The sequence below is a fragment of the Melanostigma gelatinosum genome (assembly GCF_949748355.1).
Source record: "Melanostigma gelatinosum genome assembly, chromosome: 10".
Taxonomy (NCBI): Eukaryota; Metazoa; Chordata; class Actinopteri; order Perciformes; family Zoarcidae; genus Melanostigma; species Melanostigma gelatinosum.
In genome coordinates, this window is record NC_136643.1 from 22,342,524 (window position 1) to 22,364,175 (window position 21,652).

The following is a 21,652-nucleotide window of genomic DNA, read 5'->3' on the forward strand; positions in this document are numbered from 1 at the left end:
TTAGACTCTTTTACAGAAGAGCCTCTTCAGGTGTTCATAAATTCCTGTAATTTTTAGTCCGTAAATGATTGGATTAAAAAGAGGATGATATATTATCATTTGTAAATGCATTATCAAACGTACAATTTTGGGAAAATCAACTTCCAGTCGAGGAATAAGTACATCATATGCACTTAAACAGGAAAAGTTGATTAGAACCAGCAGATGGGGTAAACAGGTCTGTGCAGCTTTTGTCCTGACTCCTTTACATCGATAGGATATTACAAGTATCCTGGTGTATGTAAAAAGTATGAAGAGCACAGGGAGAAGTGCAGCACTCACAAAAACTACCAAGCCATAAATATTAAGCAGTCTTGAACTCACACAGTGAAGTTTGTGAACTGTGCTGTTGCAAAGTATTCCTTTCAAATGAAACTTACAGATTTCTTTTTTAGCACTCACTAACATTGGTACTGAAACCTCACAAACAGGCAGAATCCAAGCAACAATCAGGAACATATTAACAGTTGTTTTTCTCATGATGATTGAATATTGCAGAGGGTTACATATAGACACATATCTATCATAGGCCATGACCGACAACAGGAAGTATTCTGAACAACCTAGAGAATAATAACTAAACCACTGGAAGAGACAGGCTGGATAAGATATGATCTGTTTCTCTGATAAAAAGTCAATCAAAAGCTTTGGGTAGATAGCAGTGCTGAAAAGAACAGAGTTGATTAACAAAGCTGCAATGAAAATGTACATTGGCTCATGGAGGGATTTGTGAATCACTATGATGCTCACAATAGTGAAATTACTGCAAATTATTAAAATATACACTGTAAACATGATCACAAAATAAAGATATCTATATCTGTGCACTTCCACATACCCATCAAAAGTTATATATGTCACATTTAATCTATTATCCATCATTGATATATCAAAAGAGATGATAAAAAAAACAATAAAGCTCATGTAACCAGCACTAGATTGTCTTATTCAGTCTTCAGTACCTGACCTTGATATGCTCTGGTGTGATCCAGCAAACACAGGAACTGGAAAGGGATCTGTGTGAGTCGGTGGGAAGTCTTTATCTGACTATTTCTCCCTCCATGGATCTCATTCAACTCTCCAAAGAATGAGCTCGGTGAACAACTTCATTCTAGAGACATGAAGTCACAGATGTTTTTTATGGCATCATCTATTCACAACAACATTCAAGCTGTATGTGCTTGTGCATTTATTGTTTTGTTGGAGCACTTGTGGTGTTTGTAGTTAATTTTCCATCAAGCAGTATATCTAAACATCATAATAAACCTAAAGCTGTTTGGGGCCTTTTTAGTTGTGCCTCCCAAGCTCAGGTTGCTGCAGAACGGTAAAGTTTGCCCCTGGTGTTTCTTACCAGTGAACCTCACCGTAGGCCAATTTCACCTGTTTTAGACCGTGAGTAGCCGTGTCTTTGGTGTGTGACACAAGTATGTCATGGCAGACATATTTCTCTGGACTCAAGGAAGCACAGTGTTCAGTTGTTTTGAGAAAGCTGAAAGCAGCAACACCACAGGCCAAGCATTCAGCTCATTCTGAACAGACATGTTTTGAACGAGCACTGCACTAGTAAGACTAAAACTATTTCAATCAGGAGAGAATTCACTTAGAGTGAAAAAAACATTTAAATATTTATTATCAGGAATGTCTGTTTAGGGGACAAGGGATCAGACTTTGTAATTAGAGACTCGTTTCTTCCAATCTTGTTCTCATCTTTCCCTCAGGACTTCTCCACCAGTTCAGGGAGCTGGCCCCCACTCAGACATGTTTTGAACGAGCACTGCACTAGTAAGACTAAAACTATTTCAATCAGGAGAGAATTCACTTGAAGTTAAACAATATTTATTACACATGCATGGTGAGATGAATAGTGAAGAAAGTATACTCCACAGTTACGTAGTATAATAAAGGGGGAAATGATGCTGTGATCACTAATATTCCCTGCAAAGTCTAGACCCTGGTGGTGGTGGAGGGGGGAACTGCTGATGAGCCAATGATGGGATGAAAAAATGATGATGATGATGAAATGACAATTCAAAGGGAGATCCCCACCTCTTTGAACAGCTAGGGTGTCCTTGACTGACACAGCTTCAGTTGACATTGACCTGTGGGAGCTCCAGCAGTCAGGTTTTAATGTGTGTGTGTGTGTGTGTGTGTGTGTGTGTGTGTGTGTGTGTGTGTGTGTGTGTGTGTGTGTGTGTGTGTGTGTGTGTGTGTGTGTGTGTGCGTGTGTGCGTGTGTGCGTGTGTGCGTGTGTCTCACTATGGGGGTACTGCTGTTGCAGACGAGCCAATAGTTGACGATGCATCGTAAGGAAATAACGACAGCAACATTGTCCTTTGCTGCCGGTTCTTTTTGTTTTTATGTTTCTCATATGGTTGAATCAATATATGTCATGCATACATTATCATTATATGTTGGAGCCACATGTCACACCGACATTCGAAAACAACACGCATCTCTTGGGATCTCAAAGCTCCACCACCATGGAGACATTCCAAAGAGGGTCAGCAAATCCTCTTCCCAGAAATGATCAACATGTCAGATGACATTTAGTTGAGCCAAAATTGAAAGAGACAGACTGAAAAAGATTTGATCTGTTTTTCAGATAAAAAGTCAACCAGAAACTTTGGGTAGATAAGTAAACAATGGAGTTCAGTGACAAAGCTGCAAAGAAAATGTACATAGGCTCATGGAGGTTTTTGTGTATCCATATAAGGTACACAATAGTAGAATTACTGCATTATATTAGAATATATAATGCGAATATAACCAGAAAATAAAAATCTGTATTCGCTAACTTCTACATGCAAGTTATAAATGTTGCTTATACCTCCTCATCCATTAATGTTGAACTTGTTCAATAACAAAGATTTAGTAAGTAACAGATTTGATAACCAACATAGATGAATTCAACTTTAAAAAGAACTCTCTCTTTCATGATAATACAAACATCCAACCTGTACAGAGTGTCTTATTTATTCACAGGTACCTCAACTTGAAATGCACTTGGTGTTTGTCTCCAAAATTCAGTCTGTGGAGAGTTTTTTATGAGATTGCTTCATCAACCAAGGATCTTATTAAAGAGTTTGACCTCTTTAACTGAAGCACTACGCAATCTTTTCCACTCAAGTTATCAGCTGTTGTAGTTCACACAAGAAGCAAACGCCAGAACTCCAAAACCTGCAGTTCACCGAATGGCCACTTGAGGCTCGCTGCAAAAGGGAGTCAACACCCATAGAGCCCCATTTTAAATAGCTAACTTTAGAGCAGTACAAACATGTTTACAGCTTGGTACAAAACATGTTTTGGATATATATCTAATATCCCCGTTCATGACAACTGTACTGGAGTTTAACTTTACATAACTCATCTGTTTGAATTATATTAAGTCTTAAACGGATGAGTAATTAAGGGCGTGGCCCTTTTGAATGACAGGTGGGTGCCATCACAGCAGCTAGCTGTCTGCTAGGTATCGCCTTGGCTAATTTGAGTCACGACAGTTAACCTCTCATCCGTGTTTGTGGTGTTGGTGCCTTTTGGATAAATTGTCATGCAAGAAACGGACAAATAAGGCTTGCTTTGTGGTTAGTTGTATACCGAGCAGCCTGCTGGCTAGTGTGCAGGTGTTGAATGAAAGGCTGCCGCTGGATGACCATTGTGCTTACAAATTGATATCAGGAACTGTAAAGCCTGTAGAATTAGACTAAAGCCTGGAATACCGTACACGGCCATTCAACTGTGACTCTTTTTCTATACACTCATCCTGGGTGTCGGGGATCAACGCACTAGATACCCCTCCAGCGTTAGTTTTTAACGCGTTGGAAGGGCGTGTCAATATACGCTTGTTACATGAATAGTCTCCTTTCAAATTGAACTTAGCATGAGGGCCAGGGAATAGCCGAATAGCAGCCTGCTGTTCTCGTACGCTTTTCCCTGGAAGGCGCAACCCAAGAATTTCCTGTGTGCCACCTCGACATGAAAGTATACTTTAAGTCGATGGTGGTCAACCGATAACCCTGTTGAATTAGTTCCAGCAGCTCTCTCTCTCGCCGATGCTCTTTCCTTCTGACCGTCACATTGTTGCTTCGTCTCAGCTTTCCTTTAAGGGTGAGCGAGCGGCAAATGGCGGCTGAGCTGAGAGTTTTCCTCCTTCAGTTGGCCCCACACTTGGTGAACAGAGAGCGCAGACGACTGAAGCAGCGTGCCCGTAAATGACACCAAAACATAGCAGCATAGCACACCCAGATTTATATATATTGTATCCACATGCTGGCAAATTTCCCCAATATTCCACATCATACAGTATTAATATCAAATTACGTCCATGTTTTACACATCGCGGAAATCATGGGGTACTCATCACGATTTTCTGGACAGGAAAACATAAACTCATTCAAAATAACAGTACTCTCCATTGTGGGGACGTTGACTAAATGGAAGTTTGAATCATTTAATCTTTCTTCCTTTGGGGCCAAAACTATTTCAAATGTAAATAATACATTTTGGTGTCTAAATTATACAGTTTTTGTCTCTGTTGAAATTACTGAAGGAAAGAAGAAAAACATTGTCAGCCAATTCAAAGCCTTTGTATGGCAGTAGTTTTATCTATTCTCATAACAGTATATCTTCAATATCTGCTTTGGTAATAAAGTAACTTTTAAAGTGTTTGTAGTATGTGTGTGTGTGTCCAATTAGTATGATGCAATCTCACAAAACACAGCTGATGTAAGGTTACTGTAATGAGGGTCATTAGTCGGCCACCTCCTCTGAACAACAAGCCAGGCCTCATGGGAGTGGCCTGACTACAGCCAGTCTGTAAACAGCTAATTATGACCCAGTAGTCACAGTGTGAAGGCCTCAGGGGACCTCTGTGATCCAAAACAACACAATGGTGAGGTCAGTGTTGTTGGTGTCAGTTTTTTAACTCGTCGATCTTTCGCAAAGAAGTACTACTTTTAATCCAAACCACAGTGTTTCCCACACCAAGTTGTGTTTGTGCCTAAACCAAAGCAAATTAGACAATACCACTGTTTCTTTCAGTTTTCCCCCCGAATAATTATTTTATCTGCAAATACATCAAAAGAATCATCTTTACATTTGCTTCCTTGTTCACCTTCTTACCTGCAATGAAGGTTTTATCCCGGATGACCGCACTGCTATCTTATCAACCTGACGTGGTTTAGTCTAATCTGTTTGTATATCAGTTTTTATTCCTCTGTAGCTTTTGTGATGTTTACCGACATCTTTGTTTACTGAGGTTGAGAGCTTCTTGATAAAAACCGACTTGTGCTATTTTTTGGAAAGCATTGACAAACTATGTCGTCCTGCCGATAGCTGTGCCAGATCAGAAAACACTGAAGTGTGTGGTTCTGGAGCACAAACGTGTTGTGTTTTGAGGAGGGCCTCAGTGTTTGTATGAGTCCATTCTTTCATACTCTCCCTGGATGATAAGGGGCCCCCAGTTCCTCTGGTGGTCTACCACCTGTTCTTTGGTGTTGCTGATATTGAGCTTCAGATGATTAGCGCTCAATCAGAGAATTCAGACCTTTATGAAATATAAATAATCGGGCATCTTAATATATAAGAAACCTGACTTAAAATACTAGTTATGCCAAATAAACCTAAACACTAAAAACATCTGCTCTACAGTATAGTGACATCTTTTTATTTTATTTTAGAGGTGATGTATGAACTTATAACTCATGGTTCGCGTCGCTTTGTAGTTATATTTTGTTCCAGGTTCCGATTAAATTCCGATCTGGTGTCCACCTGCTATAGAATTTAGGAATATAAATTGCATAGCACTTAAGATGTTCTCATAAATATCTCAATTGTTGCCATCAACATGGTCAGATACAGCATTGCCAAAGCACTGTATGAATATAGTATAATCTATTTCGAGCATTGTGGAAAAGGAGAAAAAAAACAATACCTTTCATGTACAAGACTATTCCTCAAAAGTCTAAAGAGCTTTTTAAAGCTTTGCGATAAAAAGAAAATATTAGCATAACTGAATTACTTTTTGTGTGCGTGTCTGTGCATACTGTATGTGTGAGTTACGCAACTCATTTAGCATTACTGGAAACAAAATCACCCATTTATAATTTCCATGCCTGGAATTTTGAAACGCTTTGTTTATCTTAAAGCGACAATAATATTTTATATATATTCATTTTTTCGCAGTTATTTGTACACTTTGGAAGGAAATGTTCCTGCAGAGGTTTGATATTTTGGGGGAAAAGCTGTGCAAGAACAGGACTACTTTTTTGGCGGTCATGTTTTCTTACATCTGCCTGTTTCTGTGGCGTCTGTCACAGTCTCTGTTTCTGAAGGATCAGTTTTAATCCCTGAGGAGGTGACCCAGTGACCATTACTCTGTGATAACCCCAACACACACACACACACACACACACACACACACACACCTACACACACAGACACACACACATAGTTGATAACGGCTTGCCTCTTACAAACCCAGATGTTGCAGCAGGGTTTAATACATCACAACTACTGTTATTGTCCTCTTAACACTGTGTTGCCTGCTGCTGCTGAGCATGTCTGACCTGCCACGTGTGTGTGTGTGTGCGTGTGTGTGCGTGTGTGTGTGCGTGCGTGCGTGTGTGCTAAAAGCAGCAAAGAGTTAAGAAGCTTTGTGATCTGTTGTGGAAGTGCTTAAAGTGAGTGAAAGAGTGAGTTAATGATAGGAGTGAGCTACACAATGAAAGAGTGAAGAGCACACCAAAGAAACAGATGGAGTGAGTGACAGGAGGTGAAGCAGGGAAAGAATAAGATTTTAAAAATAACAGAAGGAAGCGGAGAGAAGAGGGAGGTATAGAGAGAGGTTGGTGGTTGGTGGATTAAGTCGGGTTAGAGAGGATTACCGGTAATGTCTGTTTTGGTTTGGGAGTAAAATCGCTTCCATGTCAGTCACCACTGGCTGCTGCTGACACGCTCACACTGCTGATTCAGTTCAGCTCACGGTTCACACACTGACACATCACCGGACCGGAGGAAGAGGAGGACGAAGAGGTGGTGAGTTGGTCTTATTTCACAGCTTTGACCGGATGTGTCGAGGACTGAGCTCTCTGAGCAAGAGTTCTACTTCATGCTAGACTCTGTAGTCTGTAGCAGCTCTGTGAGGCTAAATGCTAACATCAGCATGCTAACATGAAAATGTTTAGCAGGTGTAATGTTTACCATGGTCACCATCTTGGTTTAGCATGCGCACATTTGTCAATTAGCAGTAAACACAAATTACAGCTGAGGCTTACTGGCTCATTAGTTTAGTTTAGTTTTGAAATCCTCCTCTGGGTACAATTAATATCTGTATACAATATTATGGCAATCCATCCAAAAGTTGCAGAAAGAAAAAGGACAAAACTTAAGACGATTACATAAAACTGTAAATTAAAAAAGGGCTTTGGAGACCGTGGCAGGTGCAACAAACATCAAACTGCATGAATTAAATAACATGCCGCTTCTTATAGAATCAAAAGCAGAATAAATCATCAAAGTAGATTATATATCGATTTATTAACAATGTAAACATCACAGCAGCTGGTGCTCAAAAACCCACATTGAAGAGTTCAACTTCCTTCAATATTTGTACCTTCAAGGAAAGAACATAATTTTTAATCAATTTAAGATTATATCCATTGTTCACCTGTAAAATGAGCTTTAAACCTTTAAAACATCTATTCTTTGGCTCTGATTGCAGGATGAAATTACTGGCAGAGCTAACTGAAACAAAATCGAGAACTTTAAGTTTAAGTTTGCAGGAATTCAAGAATTAATTTGGCACTCAGTTCAATAGCTGTGGTGTTTGGATTCTGACTGTAGCTGAGTTTAATTTAAAGTGCTGATTTAACAAAATTCAGACAGCTTCATTGTAAAATTCACTCCTGTATTGCAGGAGTTTAAGTTTATAGTATTTAAAACCAATGGGAATGGTCCAGGGCTTTACTCAAGAAGTTCGGTGAGGCTGCATGATTTGCTCAGTTGACATTTGGGATGACTTTGGGATCTAGTTCATGAAAGCTTTTGCAGCGTACGTGGAAACGGAAGCTGAGCCAATTAAGAAGCTAAAGAGGAGACGTAACATCAATTCAGCCCATTAGACAAATATTTCCCTCAGGAGTTGGTAGAGACCAAAAACGGAGCTAAAAGAGAGACTTGCTCTTTAAGTGCTGAGAGTGGAAATAAGCACTGACATTCGGGCTTTTTCACACATGATAGTCAGAAAAAAGATTGGTCTTTTTGCTACATTGTGTACATTTTTAATTTCATGAGGCAATCATGCATGCCCACTAAAAGACTACACATGACGTCTTCACGCTCTGTCAGCACTGTTGCTGTAGTTTGCACTGTTAGCGCCGTTAGCTGCGCGAATAGCATTGCTAGCCGTTGAGAGGCAAATCGAAATGCTGATAATTCTGTATTGAGCACCTTAAAATGCTGATGATGGTAGATGTACATGCAAAGTAAGTTCTTAATTTGTAACGCCGTCACAGATATTTAGATGAACATATTTTTCAGTTGTTAAAAAAAAATAGTAACTAATAACATTTTTGAATTATGTCAATTGTTCAGTGTTTTAGGTAAGGACCCTGTTGCATTAGATCAGAGTATGATTGACATTAAAAGGTTTTTCCCCTTCTTTTTTCCAGTAAAAACCTTCTTTCCTTTGCGGTGAGTCTGGACAATCACCATGAGACCAGCAATGGAGGACGGTGAGAAACAGGGACACACACACACACACACACACACACACACACACACACACACACACACACACACACACACACACACACACTCTGTATATCTGACCTTCATTGATTGCATTCATTGTTTATGGTCGGACTAGAATTCAGTCTTAATCCTGAACTTGAGTCTAAATCCAGGGGTGGGTTTAGCTTCAATTTAATTCTAATGTGAAATCTAATTCAGATGGTATTAGTGTCTCTGCGGGGTCAGGGCTCCTCAGTGTCAGTTAATCCGGTCTGGCCCAAACATGTCTGTTTTTCACCCGTTAGGAGAAACTTTCATCCCCAAGCATCTGCCGGGATATTACAGAATGTTCTAATACAATTTTGTCTGTTGTTGACTGGTGTAATGCATCTTATTCAACATGGCGAGGCTTCAGTGCCTTTGTTCTTTCACTTTTTGGTGGCAGAGCTTATCATGTTTGATATTCATACATTTATAATACATGGATTGCTCCCCTTACTTGAGTAGTGTCATGCTGTACATCTGAAATGATGCATGACATAACCAGTGGAGGAAGAAGTATTCAGATCCTTTACTTAAGTGTCAATACTATTACCACACTGTGAAAATACTCAAAAGTAAACATTCAACACCTTACCAAAGTTAAGGTATGTAAGTTTGATCAGCTAAATGTACTTAAAGCATGAAAAGTAAAAGTACTGATTATGCAGTAAATGTTCCTTGTAAGTATTTTACCATTTTGGATTAATATTACTGCTGATTTAATGTGTATGTATAGCATTTTAACTGCTGTCAAAGATTCCTGAGAGTTGTGCTAATTTTGACTCCTTTGTATACTGTTGGGAAGTTTAATCTACAGCAATCTGAAACTGCAAGTCTTCATTTATTTCTTAATTTCTTATTGCGTTGTGTGTGTGTGTGTGTGTGTGTGTGTGTGTGTGTGCAGGTGTCAGTGAGATGCTGTCCACCGTGGTGGAGGACGTCAGTCACGCGGTCAGCAGAAACATTGTTGGTGCTGAAGTTCTGCATGAACTGCTGAGTGCACCATGGCTGCACGCTCTACTGGAGGTACGACATGACTCAACGAACCGTGCACTGAAGCAGACACACCATGGACATGTCAAACAATGACCTCATTTCCTGTTCTGTCGCTCTAGATTTATGAGTGCCTGTTGCAGTTCGAGATGTCCACACCCACACCCCTTCTGCCTTATGCCTCAGGACTCTCACATGAGGTTGATACACACACACACACACACACACACACACACACACACACACACACACCTCGATAAGTGTCAGTATGTATCTTGTTCATCATCACCAACGTTTGAGCTCATCTTCATAATTATATTCATTTTAAGAAAATAGAGGCTTTACAGATTACATCTGATCTTCTGGAGTGTTATCATCTGTATTTCTGTCTGTCCGTCTCTTTGCCTGACCATCAGATCATGGCTACAATACAGAATGTCCACCGTCCCTCAGCTGAAGCCAGAGAGCTCTACAACCTCCTCAGCTCACCACACATCCAGGTGTGTGTCTCTCATGCACAAGCTCTTGCAGAACTTGTGCTCGGTGCTCTGTTGTGACACACGTTACCTGTCTCTCAGGCCCTCCTATCATCTCACGACAGTGTGGCCCAGTCAGACTATGGACCTGTTTTACCGCCTCTGCCTGATGAGATGCCCGAGGGCGAGGTAGCCATGAGGATCGTTTGTCTGGTGAAGAACAACCAGCCGCTGGTGAGACAGTTATAAAATGCTGAAACAGGTCAAACCTGAAATCTAAATATCTTATTTATTCCTCCCTAAATAACTAAATCTGGTTGTCAGTGAAGCATTAAAGACCATTATTCTCTCTGAAATAATAATTTGGTGAACTAATATTAATCAGTCAAACCAGTTTCTTAGGTTTTTCTTAGGAAGATTAATAAGTTTGTTTACTTAAGAACTCTGAGGTACTTATACTGTACTTGATTTTCTGCTCCTTTGTACTTCTACTACACTAAATGTCAGAGGGAAATAATGTACTTTTACTGCACCACATTGATTTTAAAACGTCAGAAGTATTCAGATATTTAGTTAACTAAAAGTAGCACCAGTGTAGAAATTACAAGTCCTGCATTGAAGGTCTTCCTTTTGTAAAAGTGCAAAAGTATTATGATAAGAACACACATAAAGTACAATCAGTAAAAGTACTCATTATGCAGAATGGCTCATTCAGAATAATGTAGTATATTATTGGATTATAAATTGTTGTGTCACGATTCTTGTTCAGCTCTCTGCCATTGTTAGACGATCAAATCTTGATTCGTAAAGATCAACAGATCATTGGTTTTATGCCCTGACGACTGTTTTTTTAGATTTTCATAGTCTTCTTTATAAATGTATCCTACATGCTATTAAGTGAGATATAACTGCCATATTTTGGGGGAATGTACCACACTAAGGCCATATGGTAACATTTAAATAATGTATGTGAATGTAATGATAACTTATTTCCCCACTCAATTGGGTCTCGGCTGAGAGTTGATAGAGGTATTGATCTGTAAATGCCTCACAGATAAATAGTTTAATTTCAAGCTATCAGAAGAGATCTTTAATTATCTTTTGTTCACCAAGAAAGGAGAAGAGCGCAGAGGAAGTGTAGGAGCCGGAGTACGAGTGATTCGTAGTCGTTGGAGCAGCCTCCGTCGCCTCACGTTGGACCGTCTCGTCCCTGCAAGGAGGGCCTGGCCGGGGGAGGAGCTCAGAGCAACTGAAAGTGAAGCCAGGCCTTTGCCCCTCCCCAGGGGAGGACAGTCACGTCCTTTTCTCCCCCGCTACGAGTCAACGGGAAGCTGCTGTTTGCGTCCACAAACCGCAGCGCTTTGGAAGAAAGGGCTCAACCAATCAGCTCCTTCCGTCGTTAGCCCGGCCCCCTGCCCTGGTAAGAGAAGGACGACTGTCAATCAATGCAATCATCAATCATCCGTCCATTGTTTGCATTCACTCAAGACGACCGATCACCATATTAGGAACAGGGAATAAACAAGTCATCCAGCAGGGTGCGTATTTACCAGGAATCACACTGAGAGTTAACAGAGGACTAAAAACTCAGAGCAAGACTCTCAGTACAACTTATCATGACGTGTTGTAGTATTGTGACTGTATCTCTGTGTGGTTGTGAGGAGCTCAGTTTTTGCAGAGATCACGCTCTCTTTTGCATCCTGTTCAATCTTTGCTGAAACAGTATCTTTTATTCAGCTCATAAGCTCTCCTGGCTGCTCCCAACAGGTTAGGACGCCTGTGGAGCTCTCCTAAATATCACCCAGAAAAAGGACGGATTTCCTCTGATGATGCTCGATAAATATGCCCAATATTTTTCACGAATACCATACATCATTCGGTTCATCCCTTCATTCATTCATCCATCTCGGCATTTGCACATTCCTTTGTCGGAAAGACAATCTTTGGTTCATCCAGAAAATGTGTTGAAAGGCAGCAACCAGTTCATCCGTTCATCCATTGTGTACCTCACAAACATGCTTATGATCCTCACCGTTCATCAACCATCATCAAGTCATCATCAGTCTCTTTCATCTTACCATCCATTGGCACCTTTTTTACTTGTTCCTGCACTGCTGTTCTCTTTGAATAATGTATATTTGACATTTCTGTCGTCGCTTTCTTTCTTGTCTTCATCCGCCACCCAAGATGGAGGTCCATTTTCAGAAAAACCCAATCAGAACGAGGGAGAAGGTGCCTCTAACGGCGGGAGCAGTGACGACTACGCCTACCCTCCTCCTCCAGTCCCAGTTAACAGTCTGAGCTTTCCCAACTCCCTCATCTTTTACAAAAAGGGGGGTACAGGGGGACACTCGAGGAACATCCCTACACCCGGCAGGAGACCCTCTTGTACTGGGATGAACCCACTTAGAGCCCACACAGCACCTTCTAGTCCTGCACCTCATCGCTCCACTCGGCAGCAGGGGGTTAGCACTCTCCCAACCCCTGGCAGGCAACATGTGTGTCAAAGTGAATCTCATAGCAAACTCCAAGAAGAGCCTCTAAGTCGTCCCTCAATGACCCAATACTCTACTGCTTCTCGTCACAATTCAATTCAATTCAATTCAATTTATTTTTGTATAGCCCAAAATCACAAATTACAAATTTGCCTCAGAGGGCTTTACAATATGTACACGTTTGACATCTTCTTGTCCCGGGACCCTCACATCAGAACAGGAAAAACTCCCCAAAAACCCCTTTAACGGGGAGGAAAGAGGAAGAAACCTGTGGGAGAGCAATAGAGGAGGGATCCCTCTCCCAGGATGGACAGGCGTGCAATGATGTCATGTGTAGAACAGGATAGTGAATTACAACACATTCAATGTAATTACAGCACATTCAATGTATGACACAACCACGACAGGAGGCAAGACCTGGTCCAGGTAAACCCGGATACACAGGAACCTGTGAGGCGAGAAGGCACAGAGACTCTGGTGAAGAAGCAGGTCAATAATGTGCATTAATGGTATCGGTAGTATGAAATAGTAATGTGAGTAATAATAAAAGTGATATTAGCAGTTGGAGTCAGCAGGGCCATGGTAGGAGGAAGGACCAGGGTCCAGATGAAACCATGCTCCATGGAAACCTGTGAGGAGAGGAAGCACAAGGACTCCGGGGAAGAGACAAAATGAGTACCGTGCATTAATTGTATCGGTAATAGGATTAATAATCAGTACTGTGCATTAATGGTGTCGGTAATAGGATTAATAATGTTAATCATGAAGATCGTAGTAGATGTCAGCAGGGCCATGGCTGGTTGAAGAACCAGTGTCCAGATAAAACTGCGGTCATCCTGTGAGGCGAGAAAGCACAAATACTCCGGGGAAGAAGTAAAGTTAGTAATGAGCATTAATGGGACATCAATGCATACAGACGGAGGTGAAGAAGAGGAGGAGAGAGGTGCTCAGTGTAGGAAGTCCCCCTGTAGTTTTTGCCTATACCAGTTTGTCCATGGGCCGGTCCAAGGCAAGCCAGAGCCAGCCCTAACTATAAAGCGCTAACTATAAGCACTGTCAAAGAGGAAAGTCTTAAGCCTACTCTTAAATGTGGTGAGTGTGTCTGCCCCCCGGACAGAAACGGGAAGCTGGTTCCACAGAAGAGGAGCTTGATAACTGAAGGCTCTGGCTCCCGTCCTACTTTTTAAGACTCTAGGAACCACAAGTAACCCTGAATCACTGGATCGCAACTCTCTAGTAGGGCAGTATGGTACTATAAGCTCTTTAAGATATGATGGAGCCTGACCAGTTCGGGCTTTGTAGGTCAGTAAAAGGATTTTAAATTCTATTCTAGATTTTACAGGGAGCCAGTGCAGAGAAGCTAATACAGGAGTAATATGATCTCTCCTCTTAGTTCTTGTTAGTACACGAGCTGCAGCATTCTGGATCAGCCAATGGACGCCAGAAGCAACCACAACAGACACGAAACGAGCAGGAGCAACCAAAACTCTGTCAACAACGTGAGCTCACCAAACAGTGCAGCATTGAGGAACTCAGGTCCACCGTCCAGACGGTGGCCACTAGCATTGAGCATGGCACTCAAGACGTCCGTCATCTTGGCCAGAAGATGGTGGCGGCGACAGAGATGATCACTGACAGTGTGGAAGAGAATGCCCAGGCGCTCAACCTGCTGGCTGAGGTGGTCGACAAGCTCCAAGGGCTCATTGCGGCCAGCAAACACACAGAGGTGTTACCTCCATGCAGGCCCAAACAGCGCACTCCTCCCCCACCTCCTCCAAGGGTCTCCTCGATGTCTCCAAAAGAGGTCCGCAAACCTCCCACACCTTACCCACGACACCTCTCGTCCTCCTCTTCTTGCTCTTCCTCGTCTTCATCCACGTCTGTCAGTTCCTGTGCAGACGGCTTCGCAACATCGAGGAGTCCAAAAGGAATGAACGGAGGCTCCAAGAGGACGGTGGTGACCTTTGGTGCCACCCAAAGGGCAGGTGATCGTGGTAGTAACGGACAAGTGAGGCTCAACAATGGAGCAGTGTCTAGAGCTCCTCTGGAGGACCAACAAGACTGTCACAGCACAGGGTGCTTGACAACCAAGAAGAAGAAAAATAATAAGTAGGCCCCTAAAACGAACCGTCTCCTCTCCTTGTCTGCTGTTGTGTTGAAAATAGACTCTGAAACGGATTAAGATATCTCTACTTCTACTTTTTAATGTAAATCTACATCAGAATTTGGATCCCAAATATTAGTGTAAGGAACAAAGTTAAACCATATACCAGAAGCAGACTGACTCGAACAACGAACACTTTTGAGAGACAGTTGTTTTTCCATCTCTGGATTTATCACTGGAAGGGGGACAAGCAAAAATTTAAAGGTACAAAAAAATGACATCTGCGATTCCATCCAGCTATACTTAAAACTGTGACTACCGTCATCGCCTCATGGTATTCATTGCAGTTGCTCTTGTCAGACCATATGTTCGTCTTAGCCTTTCTTAACTTAACATATACAGCCTCATGCTTAGATTCTAGTATATCTTTGCCAGTGGTGGAAGAAGTTTTCAGATCCTGTATTTAAGTAAAATCACTAATACTACACTGTGAAATTATTTGATAAATTGAATTGGCATAAACCAAAGACTGTATATAACCAACGCATTTCCTTGCCTCAGCTCATGCTTTAAGAGGTTCAATCATCAGTTGCTTTCATCCCATCTTCCATTTGTATCTTTCCCCAATTATACTCTTCTCTATTCATACAGCGCTGATAGTTGCTGCTTCTGTAGCCATTGAAGGTTGTTCAATTTGGAATAACTGTCTTTATGTCAGGGGGCGACGATAAGGAGGGACGAGGAGACGGGAGAGATCTACATCGCCAGGGTGATTCATGGAGGACTGGCCGACCGCAGCAGTGAGATAAATATGTATTAAATATAACGTACAATACCAGAGAGTTAATAATGTATTAAACATGGTGAGAATGTGCAATGTCATGGTTTCATTTGTATGTGTCCCAGGACTTCTCCATCCTGGTGATCTGTTATTGGAGGTCAACGGAAACCCTGTCAACACTAGACTTCTGGAGTAGACTTCTGGAGCCAGAACAGGTCATCCAGATTCTGGTAGGACACCTGAGGGGAAAGTAAAGACTTAAATATAACAAAATAAAGGCAAGAAATGACATAGGTAAAGTTATTTTAATTTCTAGTGTTGACGCAAAAACTATCTGTGCACAATGTTGAACGAATTAATTAATTAGAAAATCGAATAAGGAATAGCTCCTCTGTGGTTTTGTGACTGCAGGTGCTCATACTTGTGATCATAATCTGATTATTAAAACAATTGATCAGTTATTTACTGGTATTTGTTGTATTTGCAGATCAATTCCCAGGGAACAATCCTGTTCAAACTCATTCCTGAAAAAGCTCAGAGCAGCAGCAGACAGAAGTCGGAAAGAAACATCCAGCAAACATCCTCAGATGGTTGATTCTGTCTCTGTGGTGGAAGAAATACTCACCTTTACTAAAAGTACAAATAGATTCATGTAAAAACACTGATTTTGACTACTTGAGTGAATAAGTATTAACCTAACCCTTCATGCAGTTAAAGTATCAGCAGTAAAAGTCACATAAGTATTATCAGCGTCATACAGTAAAAGTACTTGTTGTGCAGTATCTGCTGTGACTAATATGTGATTCTATGTTACATTATGACAAGACCTGTTAGAGGATGTGTAAATGTGGGAGATTTCCTTTAAGTCCCTCTCTCTGTGTCCGTCAGGTGTATATGAGGGCATTGGTGGACTACACCCCCTTGCAGGACTACTCCATCCCCTGTCCTGATGCAGGGATGGCGTTCAGCCGAGGAGACCTGCTGGAGGTGGTCGACCAGTCGGGCGGACGCTGGTGGCAGGCCAGGAAGCTGCCCTGCTCCGCATCCTGCGCTGGTCTGATTCCCTCTGCCGGCATGCTGAAGAGGTGACACCTCACACACCCTGAATGTGAACCTTACATGTGTTTCATCATTCCCAACACACCTTAAAGGGACAAACTAATGTTTCAGCATATTTTAACAGATTTTAAAGAAATGCCACATACGATACAAACTGTAAGATTTCTGAAACATGCTTTTCAAGGTTCATCTTTGATGTCATTAACTTAAAATGAAATGCAGTTGGAACTCCCTCCATACAACACACTCAGAAAATATGTGAACCGATATTTCAATGTTCAAAATTTAAATTGAATAAAACAATGCAAAATAATGAAGTATATAAACACAGTACAAAAGGAAGAAATGAACATGTATCATCTGTCTCTGCAGTAAACAGAGGGAACAGTGGTGGTGTCAGCCATTACATGTTCATACCTGCATCCGACCCTGAAAGCACTCATCATTATTATCTCTTAACATTTATGTGTATTGATTTGCATATACATCAATGTGTAGCAGTAGCAACTGCGTTAGGTATGGTTTATTTGACTTTAAATGCTGCAGCGATGTTTTGCATCTGTGATCCCTGGACAGGCGTTATAAAGTTGTCCTGCTATATAGAATATTTAACAACAAAATTTCGTTAAGATTACATGATAACAAGATTGAAATGTTATTGAAATAGTTTCCAAAGAGATAGTTAGTATGTACAAAAGCACAAAATACAAGACATGCAAAGCAATATTAACATTAATAGATGCATGCACTATAAAATACATTGTGCTGCATTGTTAAACACGAGTTAAAACATACAACACAGAAGCACTAGCATTTAAAAGCACATACAGACTATAAAATCACTCACACAGTAAAAGCAAGACCACAATGCATGAACATGAGTACAGACTGGTGTTAATCTCCATACAGCCTCTGAACATGTTGTGAATGTGACTTAAAAACAACAAGAAACACTTTTGACAACGTTTCTCTTCTGTCTGTCCTCAGTGACTCTGGATGTAACGGTGGGTGAGACAGCTTGTTGTTCACTCATTGCGTCAGTTGTTCTTTTTTTAAATGAAACATCTAAATCCAATAGTTTGTCTGATCGTGTGACGTCAGCAGGTTTGTTGTTGATGATGTGTGTAATGTGGTATGACTGGTGAGGCAACTAGCTGTATCTATCTATGACTGTGTGCAAGTGTTAAAGCTTGGTTTATATGTATTTATCCGTGGAGGGGAAATTCATTATTTATTTATTTTTACACAGACATAAATTGTACTTGGTCCAAGCTGTACTTACTTAATTCGGTAATATGTTGGGGGGTTGATCATTATCACACCTCACACACACACACATACACACCACAATTTCTGTTCATGCCATGCATAGCAATGATGTGACATGTAGTTTGTTATAGATTATGGTAGTTGTGGTTGAATTTGTCTTTGCTGTAATATATTTGCATCGCTTTGGCTGACAAGTTAATTAAATGACAACATAATGTGAAGTCCTTTTTATTTGTGTAACAATACATATAATTTAGCTGCTGTTTCATATGATATATATATATTTATATATGTATATTCCCTTTTAGTTTTGTTTCAGCACCACATACGATACGATGCGAACTGTTAAACTCAAATTTACAAGACAAGCAGTACACATACACACTGTACCCACAACCAGAGTTGTTCTTACACTAAAACTGCAGTACTGCCTCAGGTGAGGCGACACATTCATGTGTGGCAACAATTAACAAGCAGCTCAAGGGGAAGTTTCCAAGTTTTTTGTGATTTAACCTCAACTAAGAAACAGTGACGGTGCCTTTTTTATTGAGACTCCTTGTGTCCGACAGTTAAAAACATCAGGAACGTTAACTCTTCATGTTATTGCTGGTCATTACACCAAACCCTTTGTCGCGCAGTGTTAGATTGACCGTGACTTTGTGGAAACAAGCTTTGACTTTAAAAAGTACCTTTTCTTTATTTGTTCCAGAGAATAATCAAATACATTCCGATGACAAACGCACCGTAACAGGTAAAACATGTCCGACACAATGACGAATATATGATACTTGACGTTTCATAGACTGAAATCTGTTTTCCTCATCTCCACAGAGCTGGAAGAAATACACTTTGGTAGGTGTTTATTTAGGCGTTGCAGTACAATGGTTGTCTGTGTTAACAGTTGAAGTGAGTGAAGACTTTTTATGTTTTCTTCCTTCAGATAAGGCTGGCTCTGATATTACTGATGGAATCTACCTGGGTAAGACACAGTTAGTTCATTTGTTTCGTTTGTTTGTCAGTTTATACACAAATAAGCAAAACGGTTTGCTGATAACTTATTTTATTCATTTCGTATAACCTATAATCCACTCGTAGCAAAACTATATATTCTGTATATATGATTCTGTATGTACAGTATAGATGTATAAAGTTGTACCAATGTATATTCATTTCTCCACTTAATCCCTGGAGTTTGTCAGCAGTTTAATACATAAGAAACACTGTCACTGTGTCACAGATACAATAAGTGAATGAATTGTGTTCACCAGCTGGTTTCCAGCAGAGTTTCCGTCTCTGGAGGAGGACGTCCTTCAGGAGGAGACGACAGTCGTGCACCTCCTGCTCACCCAACAGCAGTGCCCTGTCCACCCCCTATGAGGAGGTGGCGTTGTACCAGCGCCCCCCGCAGGAGAACCACTGCCTCATCGTCCTTATCGGTGAGACAGGAATCTTTAAATTGTCATTTTGTTTTGTTGAAAGCGCCGATTGTTTTCTCTCACAGTATGTTCCTCTTTAATTTTCAATTTCTCTACAATATTTACAATACATATCCAGGTGCTACAAGAGTGAAGAGAGAGGAGTGAATGAACTGAGGAAAAGACTCATCAAACTGAACCCTTCAACCTTCCAGGGACCCGTACGTGCCCTCCACATTCATTTAAATACAATATACTGTGCACAGATGCAGGTAAAACCATCGTCTTAAACAATCAATATAATCATCAAAACTATTTCAAACTGTACAGTTGGCGCTCATTCAGTGCATAACTTTTTGTATTGAAATATTGAAATCAGTGTAATTGAACCGCGGTTAATCGTGTGTAACTTCAGCAGTGACTCATGCTGAAAGCTTTTATCACGAACGGAAACTTTACTGCAACCAGAACAGCTAAAGGGGATTGTTTCCTGTGTGGGTTTTCATGTGTGCCTTTAGTTCTCTGTTGCGCACAAATCCATTACCGCAAACTGAGCAGCTGAAAGGCTTTTCTCCTGTGTGGGTTCTCATGTGTGTTTGTAATTGTGAACCCCGGTTAAATGATTTCTTACAGACTGAGCAGCTGAAAGGTTTTTCACCTGTGTGGGTTCTCATGTGTGTATGTAAAGTTGAACAATGATTAAAGGATCTCTTACAGACTGAGCAGCTGAAAGGTTTTTCACCTGTGTGGGTTCTCATGTGTGTTTGTAAAGTTGAACCCTGCTTAAAAGACTTCTTACAGACTGAGCAGCTGAAAGGTGTTTCTCCTGTGTGGGTTCTCATGTGTGTTTGTAAAGTTGAATAATCGCTAAATGATTTCTTACAGACTGAGCAGCTGAAAGGTTTTTCTCCTGTGTGGGTTCTCGTGTGTGTTTGTAAAGTTGAACACCGGTTAAAAGATTTCTTACAGACTGAGCAGCTGAAAGGTTTTTCTCCTGTGTGGGTTCTCATGTGTGTTTGTAAATTTGAACCCCGGTTAAATGATTTCTTACAGACCGAGCAGCTGAAAGGTTTTTCTCCTGTGTGGGTTCTCATGTGTCTCTGTAAAGTTGAACCCCGGTTAAAAGATTTCTTACAGACTGAGCAGCTGAAAGGTTTTTCTCCTGTGTGGGTTCTCATGTGTGTTTGTAAATTTGAACTCCGGTTAAATGATTTCTTACAGACTGAACAGCTGAACGGTTTTTCGCCTGTGTGTGTTCTCATGTGTCTCTTCAGAGTTCCCCTCTTGCCAAATGTTTTCTCACACTCAGAGCAGCTAAAGAGTTCCTCACCAGCACTACATCTTGAATCACTGACTTCATCCGGTTTCACAGAGTTTAAACCTGACTGAGGTTCTCTGGTCTTCTTCCAATCACCACTGTCATCAGTGTCAAAATAATCTCCAGTCTTCTCATCAGCATCTGGTTCTGGATGTCTATCTGGATCCAAGTTCATGTCTGGTTCTGGTCCTCCACAGTCTTCTCCATCAGCATCTGGTTCTGGATGTCTATCTGGATCCAAGTTCATGTCTGGTTCTGGTCCTCCACAGTCTTCTCCATCAGCATCTGGTTCTGGATGTCTATCTGGATCCAAGTTCATGTCTGGTTCTGGTCCTCCACAGTCTTCTCCATCAGCATCTGGTTCTGGATGTCTATCTGGATCCAAGTTCCTGTCTGGTTCTGGTCCTCCACAGTCCTCTCCATCAGCATCTGTTTTCATCTGTTCAGTTTGTCTTTGATGACGCTGTGAGGACTGAGCTTCCTCTTCTTCATCTTCACTCGTCACAGGAGTGAATGAGAACTTGACATCAGCCTCCTCCAGCCCTTGAAGCTGCTCTCCTTCCTGACTGGTGCAGAGGTCCTCCTGCTCCTCTTTAATGTGTGGGGGTTCTGGGTCCTCCTGCTCCTCTTTAATGTGTGAGGGTTCTGGGTCCTCCTGTTCCTCTTTAATGTGTGGGGGTTCTGGGTCCTCCTGTTCCTCTTTAATGTGTGAGGGCTCTGGGTCCTCCTGTTCCTCTTTAATGTGTGAGGGCTCTGGGTCCTCCTGTTCCTCTTTAATGTGTGAGGGCTCTGGGTCCTCCTGTTCCTCTTTAATGTGTGGGGGTTCTGGGTCCTCCTGTTCCTCTTTAATGTGTGAGGGCTCTGGGTCCTCCTGTTCCTCTTTAATGTGTGGGGGTTCTGGGTCCTCCTGTTCCTCTTTAATGTGTGGGGGTTC

At 41.3% G+C, this 21,652-nt stretch overlaps 1 protein-coding gene and 1 pseudogene across 2 annotated transcripts; one reads left to right on the top strand and one right to left on the bottom strand.

Annotated features, from left to right (window-relative positions):
* On the bottom strand, positions 1-921 carry LOC306783477 (olfactory receptor 10K2-like; the record flags this gene model as incomplete). The annotated part of the gene is made up of 1 exon (XM_079277140.1): positions 1-921. The coding sequence occupies one exon, from the start codon at positions 919-921 to the stop codon at positions 1-3; it is 921 nt and encodes a 306-aa protein (XP_079133266.1).
* Positions 922-8,746: 7,825 nt separating this feature from the next.
* Positions 8,747-21,170, top strand: LOC306783201 (MAGUK p55 subfamily member 4-like; annotated as a pseudogene). The gene is made up of 15 exons: positions 8,747-8,768; positions 9,713-9,834; positions 9,924-10,001; positions 10,218-10,301; positions 10,380-10,511; positions 15,595-15,676; positions 15,783-15,887; positions 16,145-16,216; positions 16,546-16,742; positions 17,089-17,184; positions 18,695-18,736; positions 18,817-18,837; positions 18,926-18,964; positions 19,254-19,421; positions 19,540-21,170. The product of its transcript is annotated as an MAGUK p55 subfamily member 4-like (transcript).
* Positions 21,171-21,652: the final 482 nt, after the last annotated feature.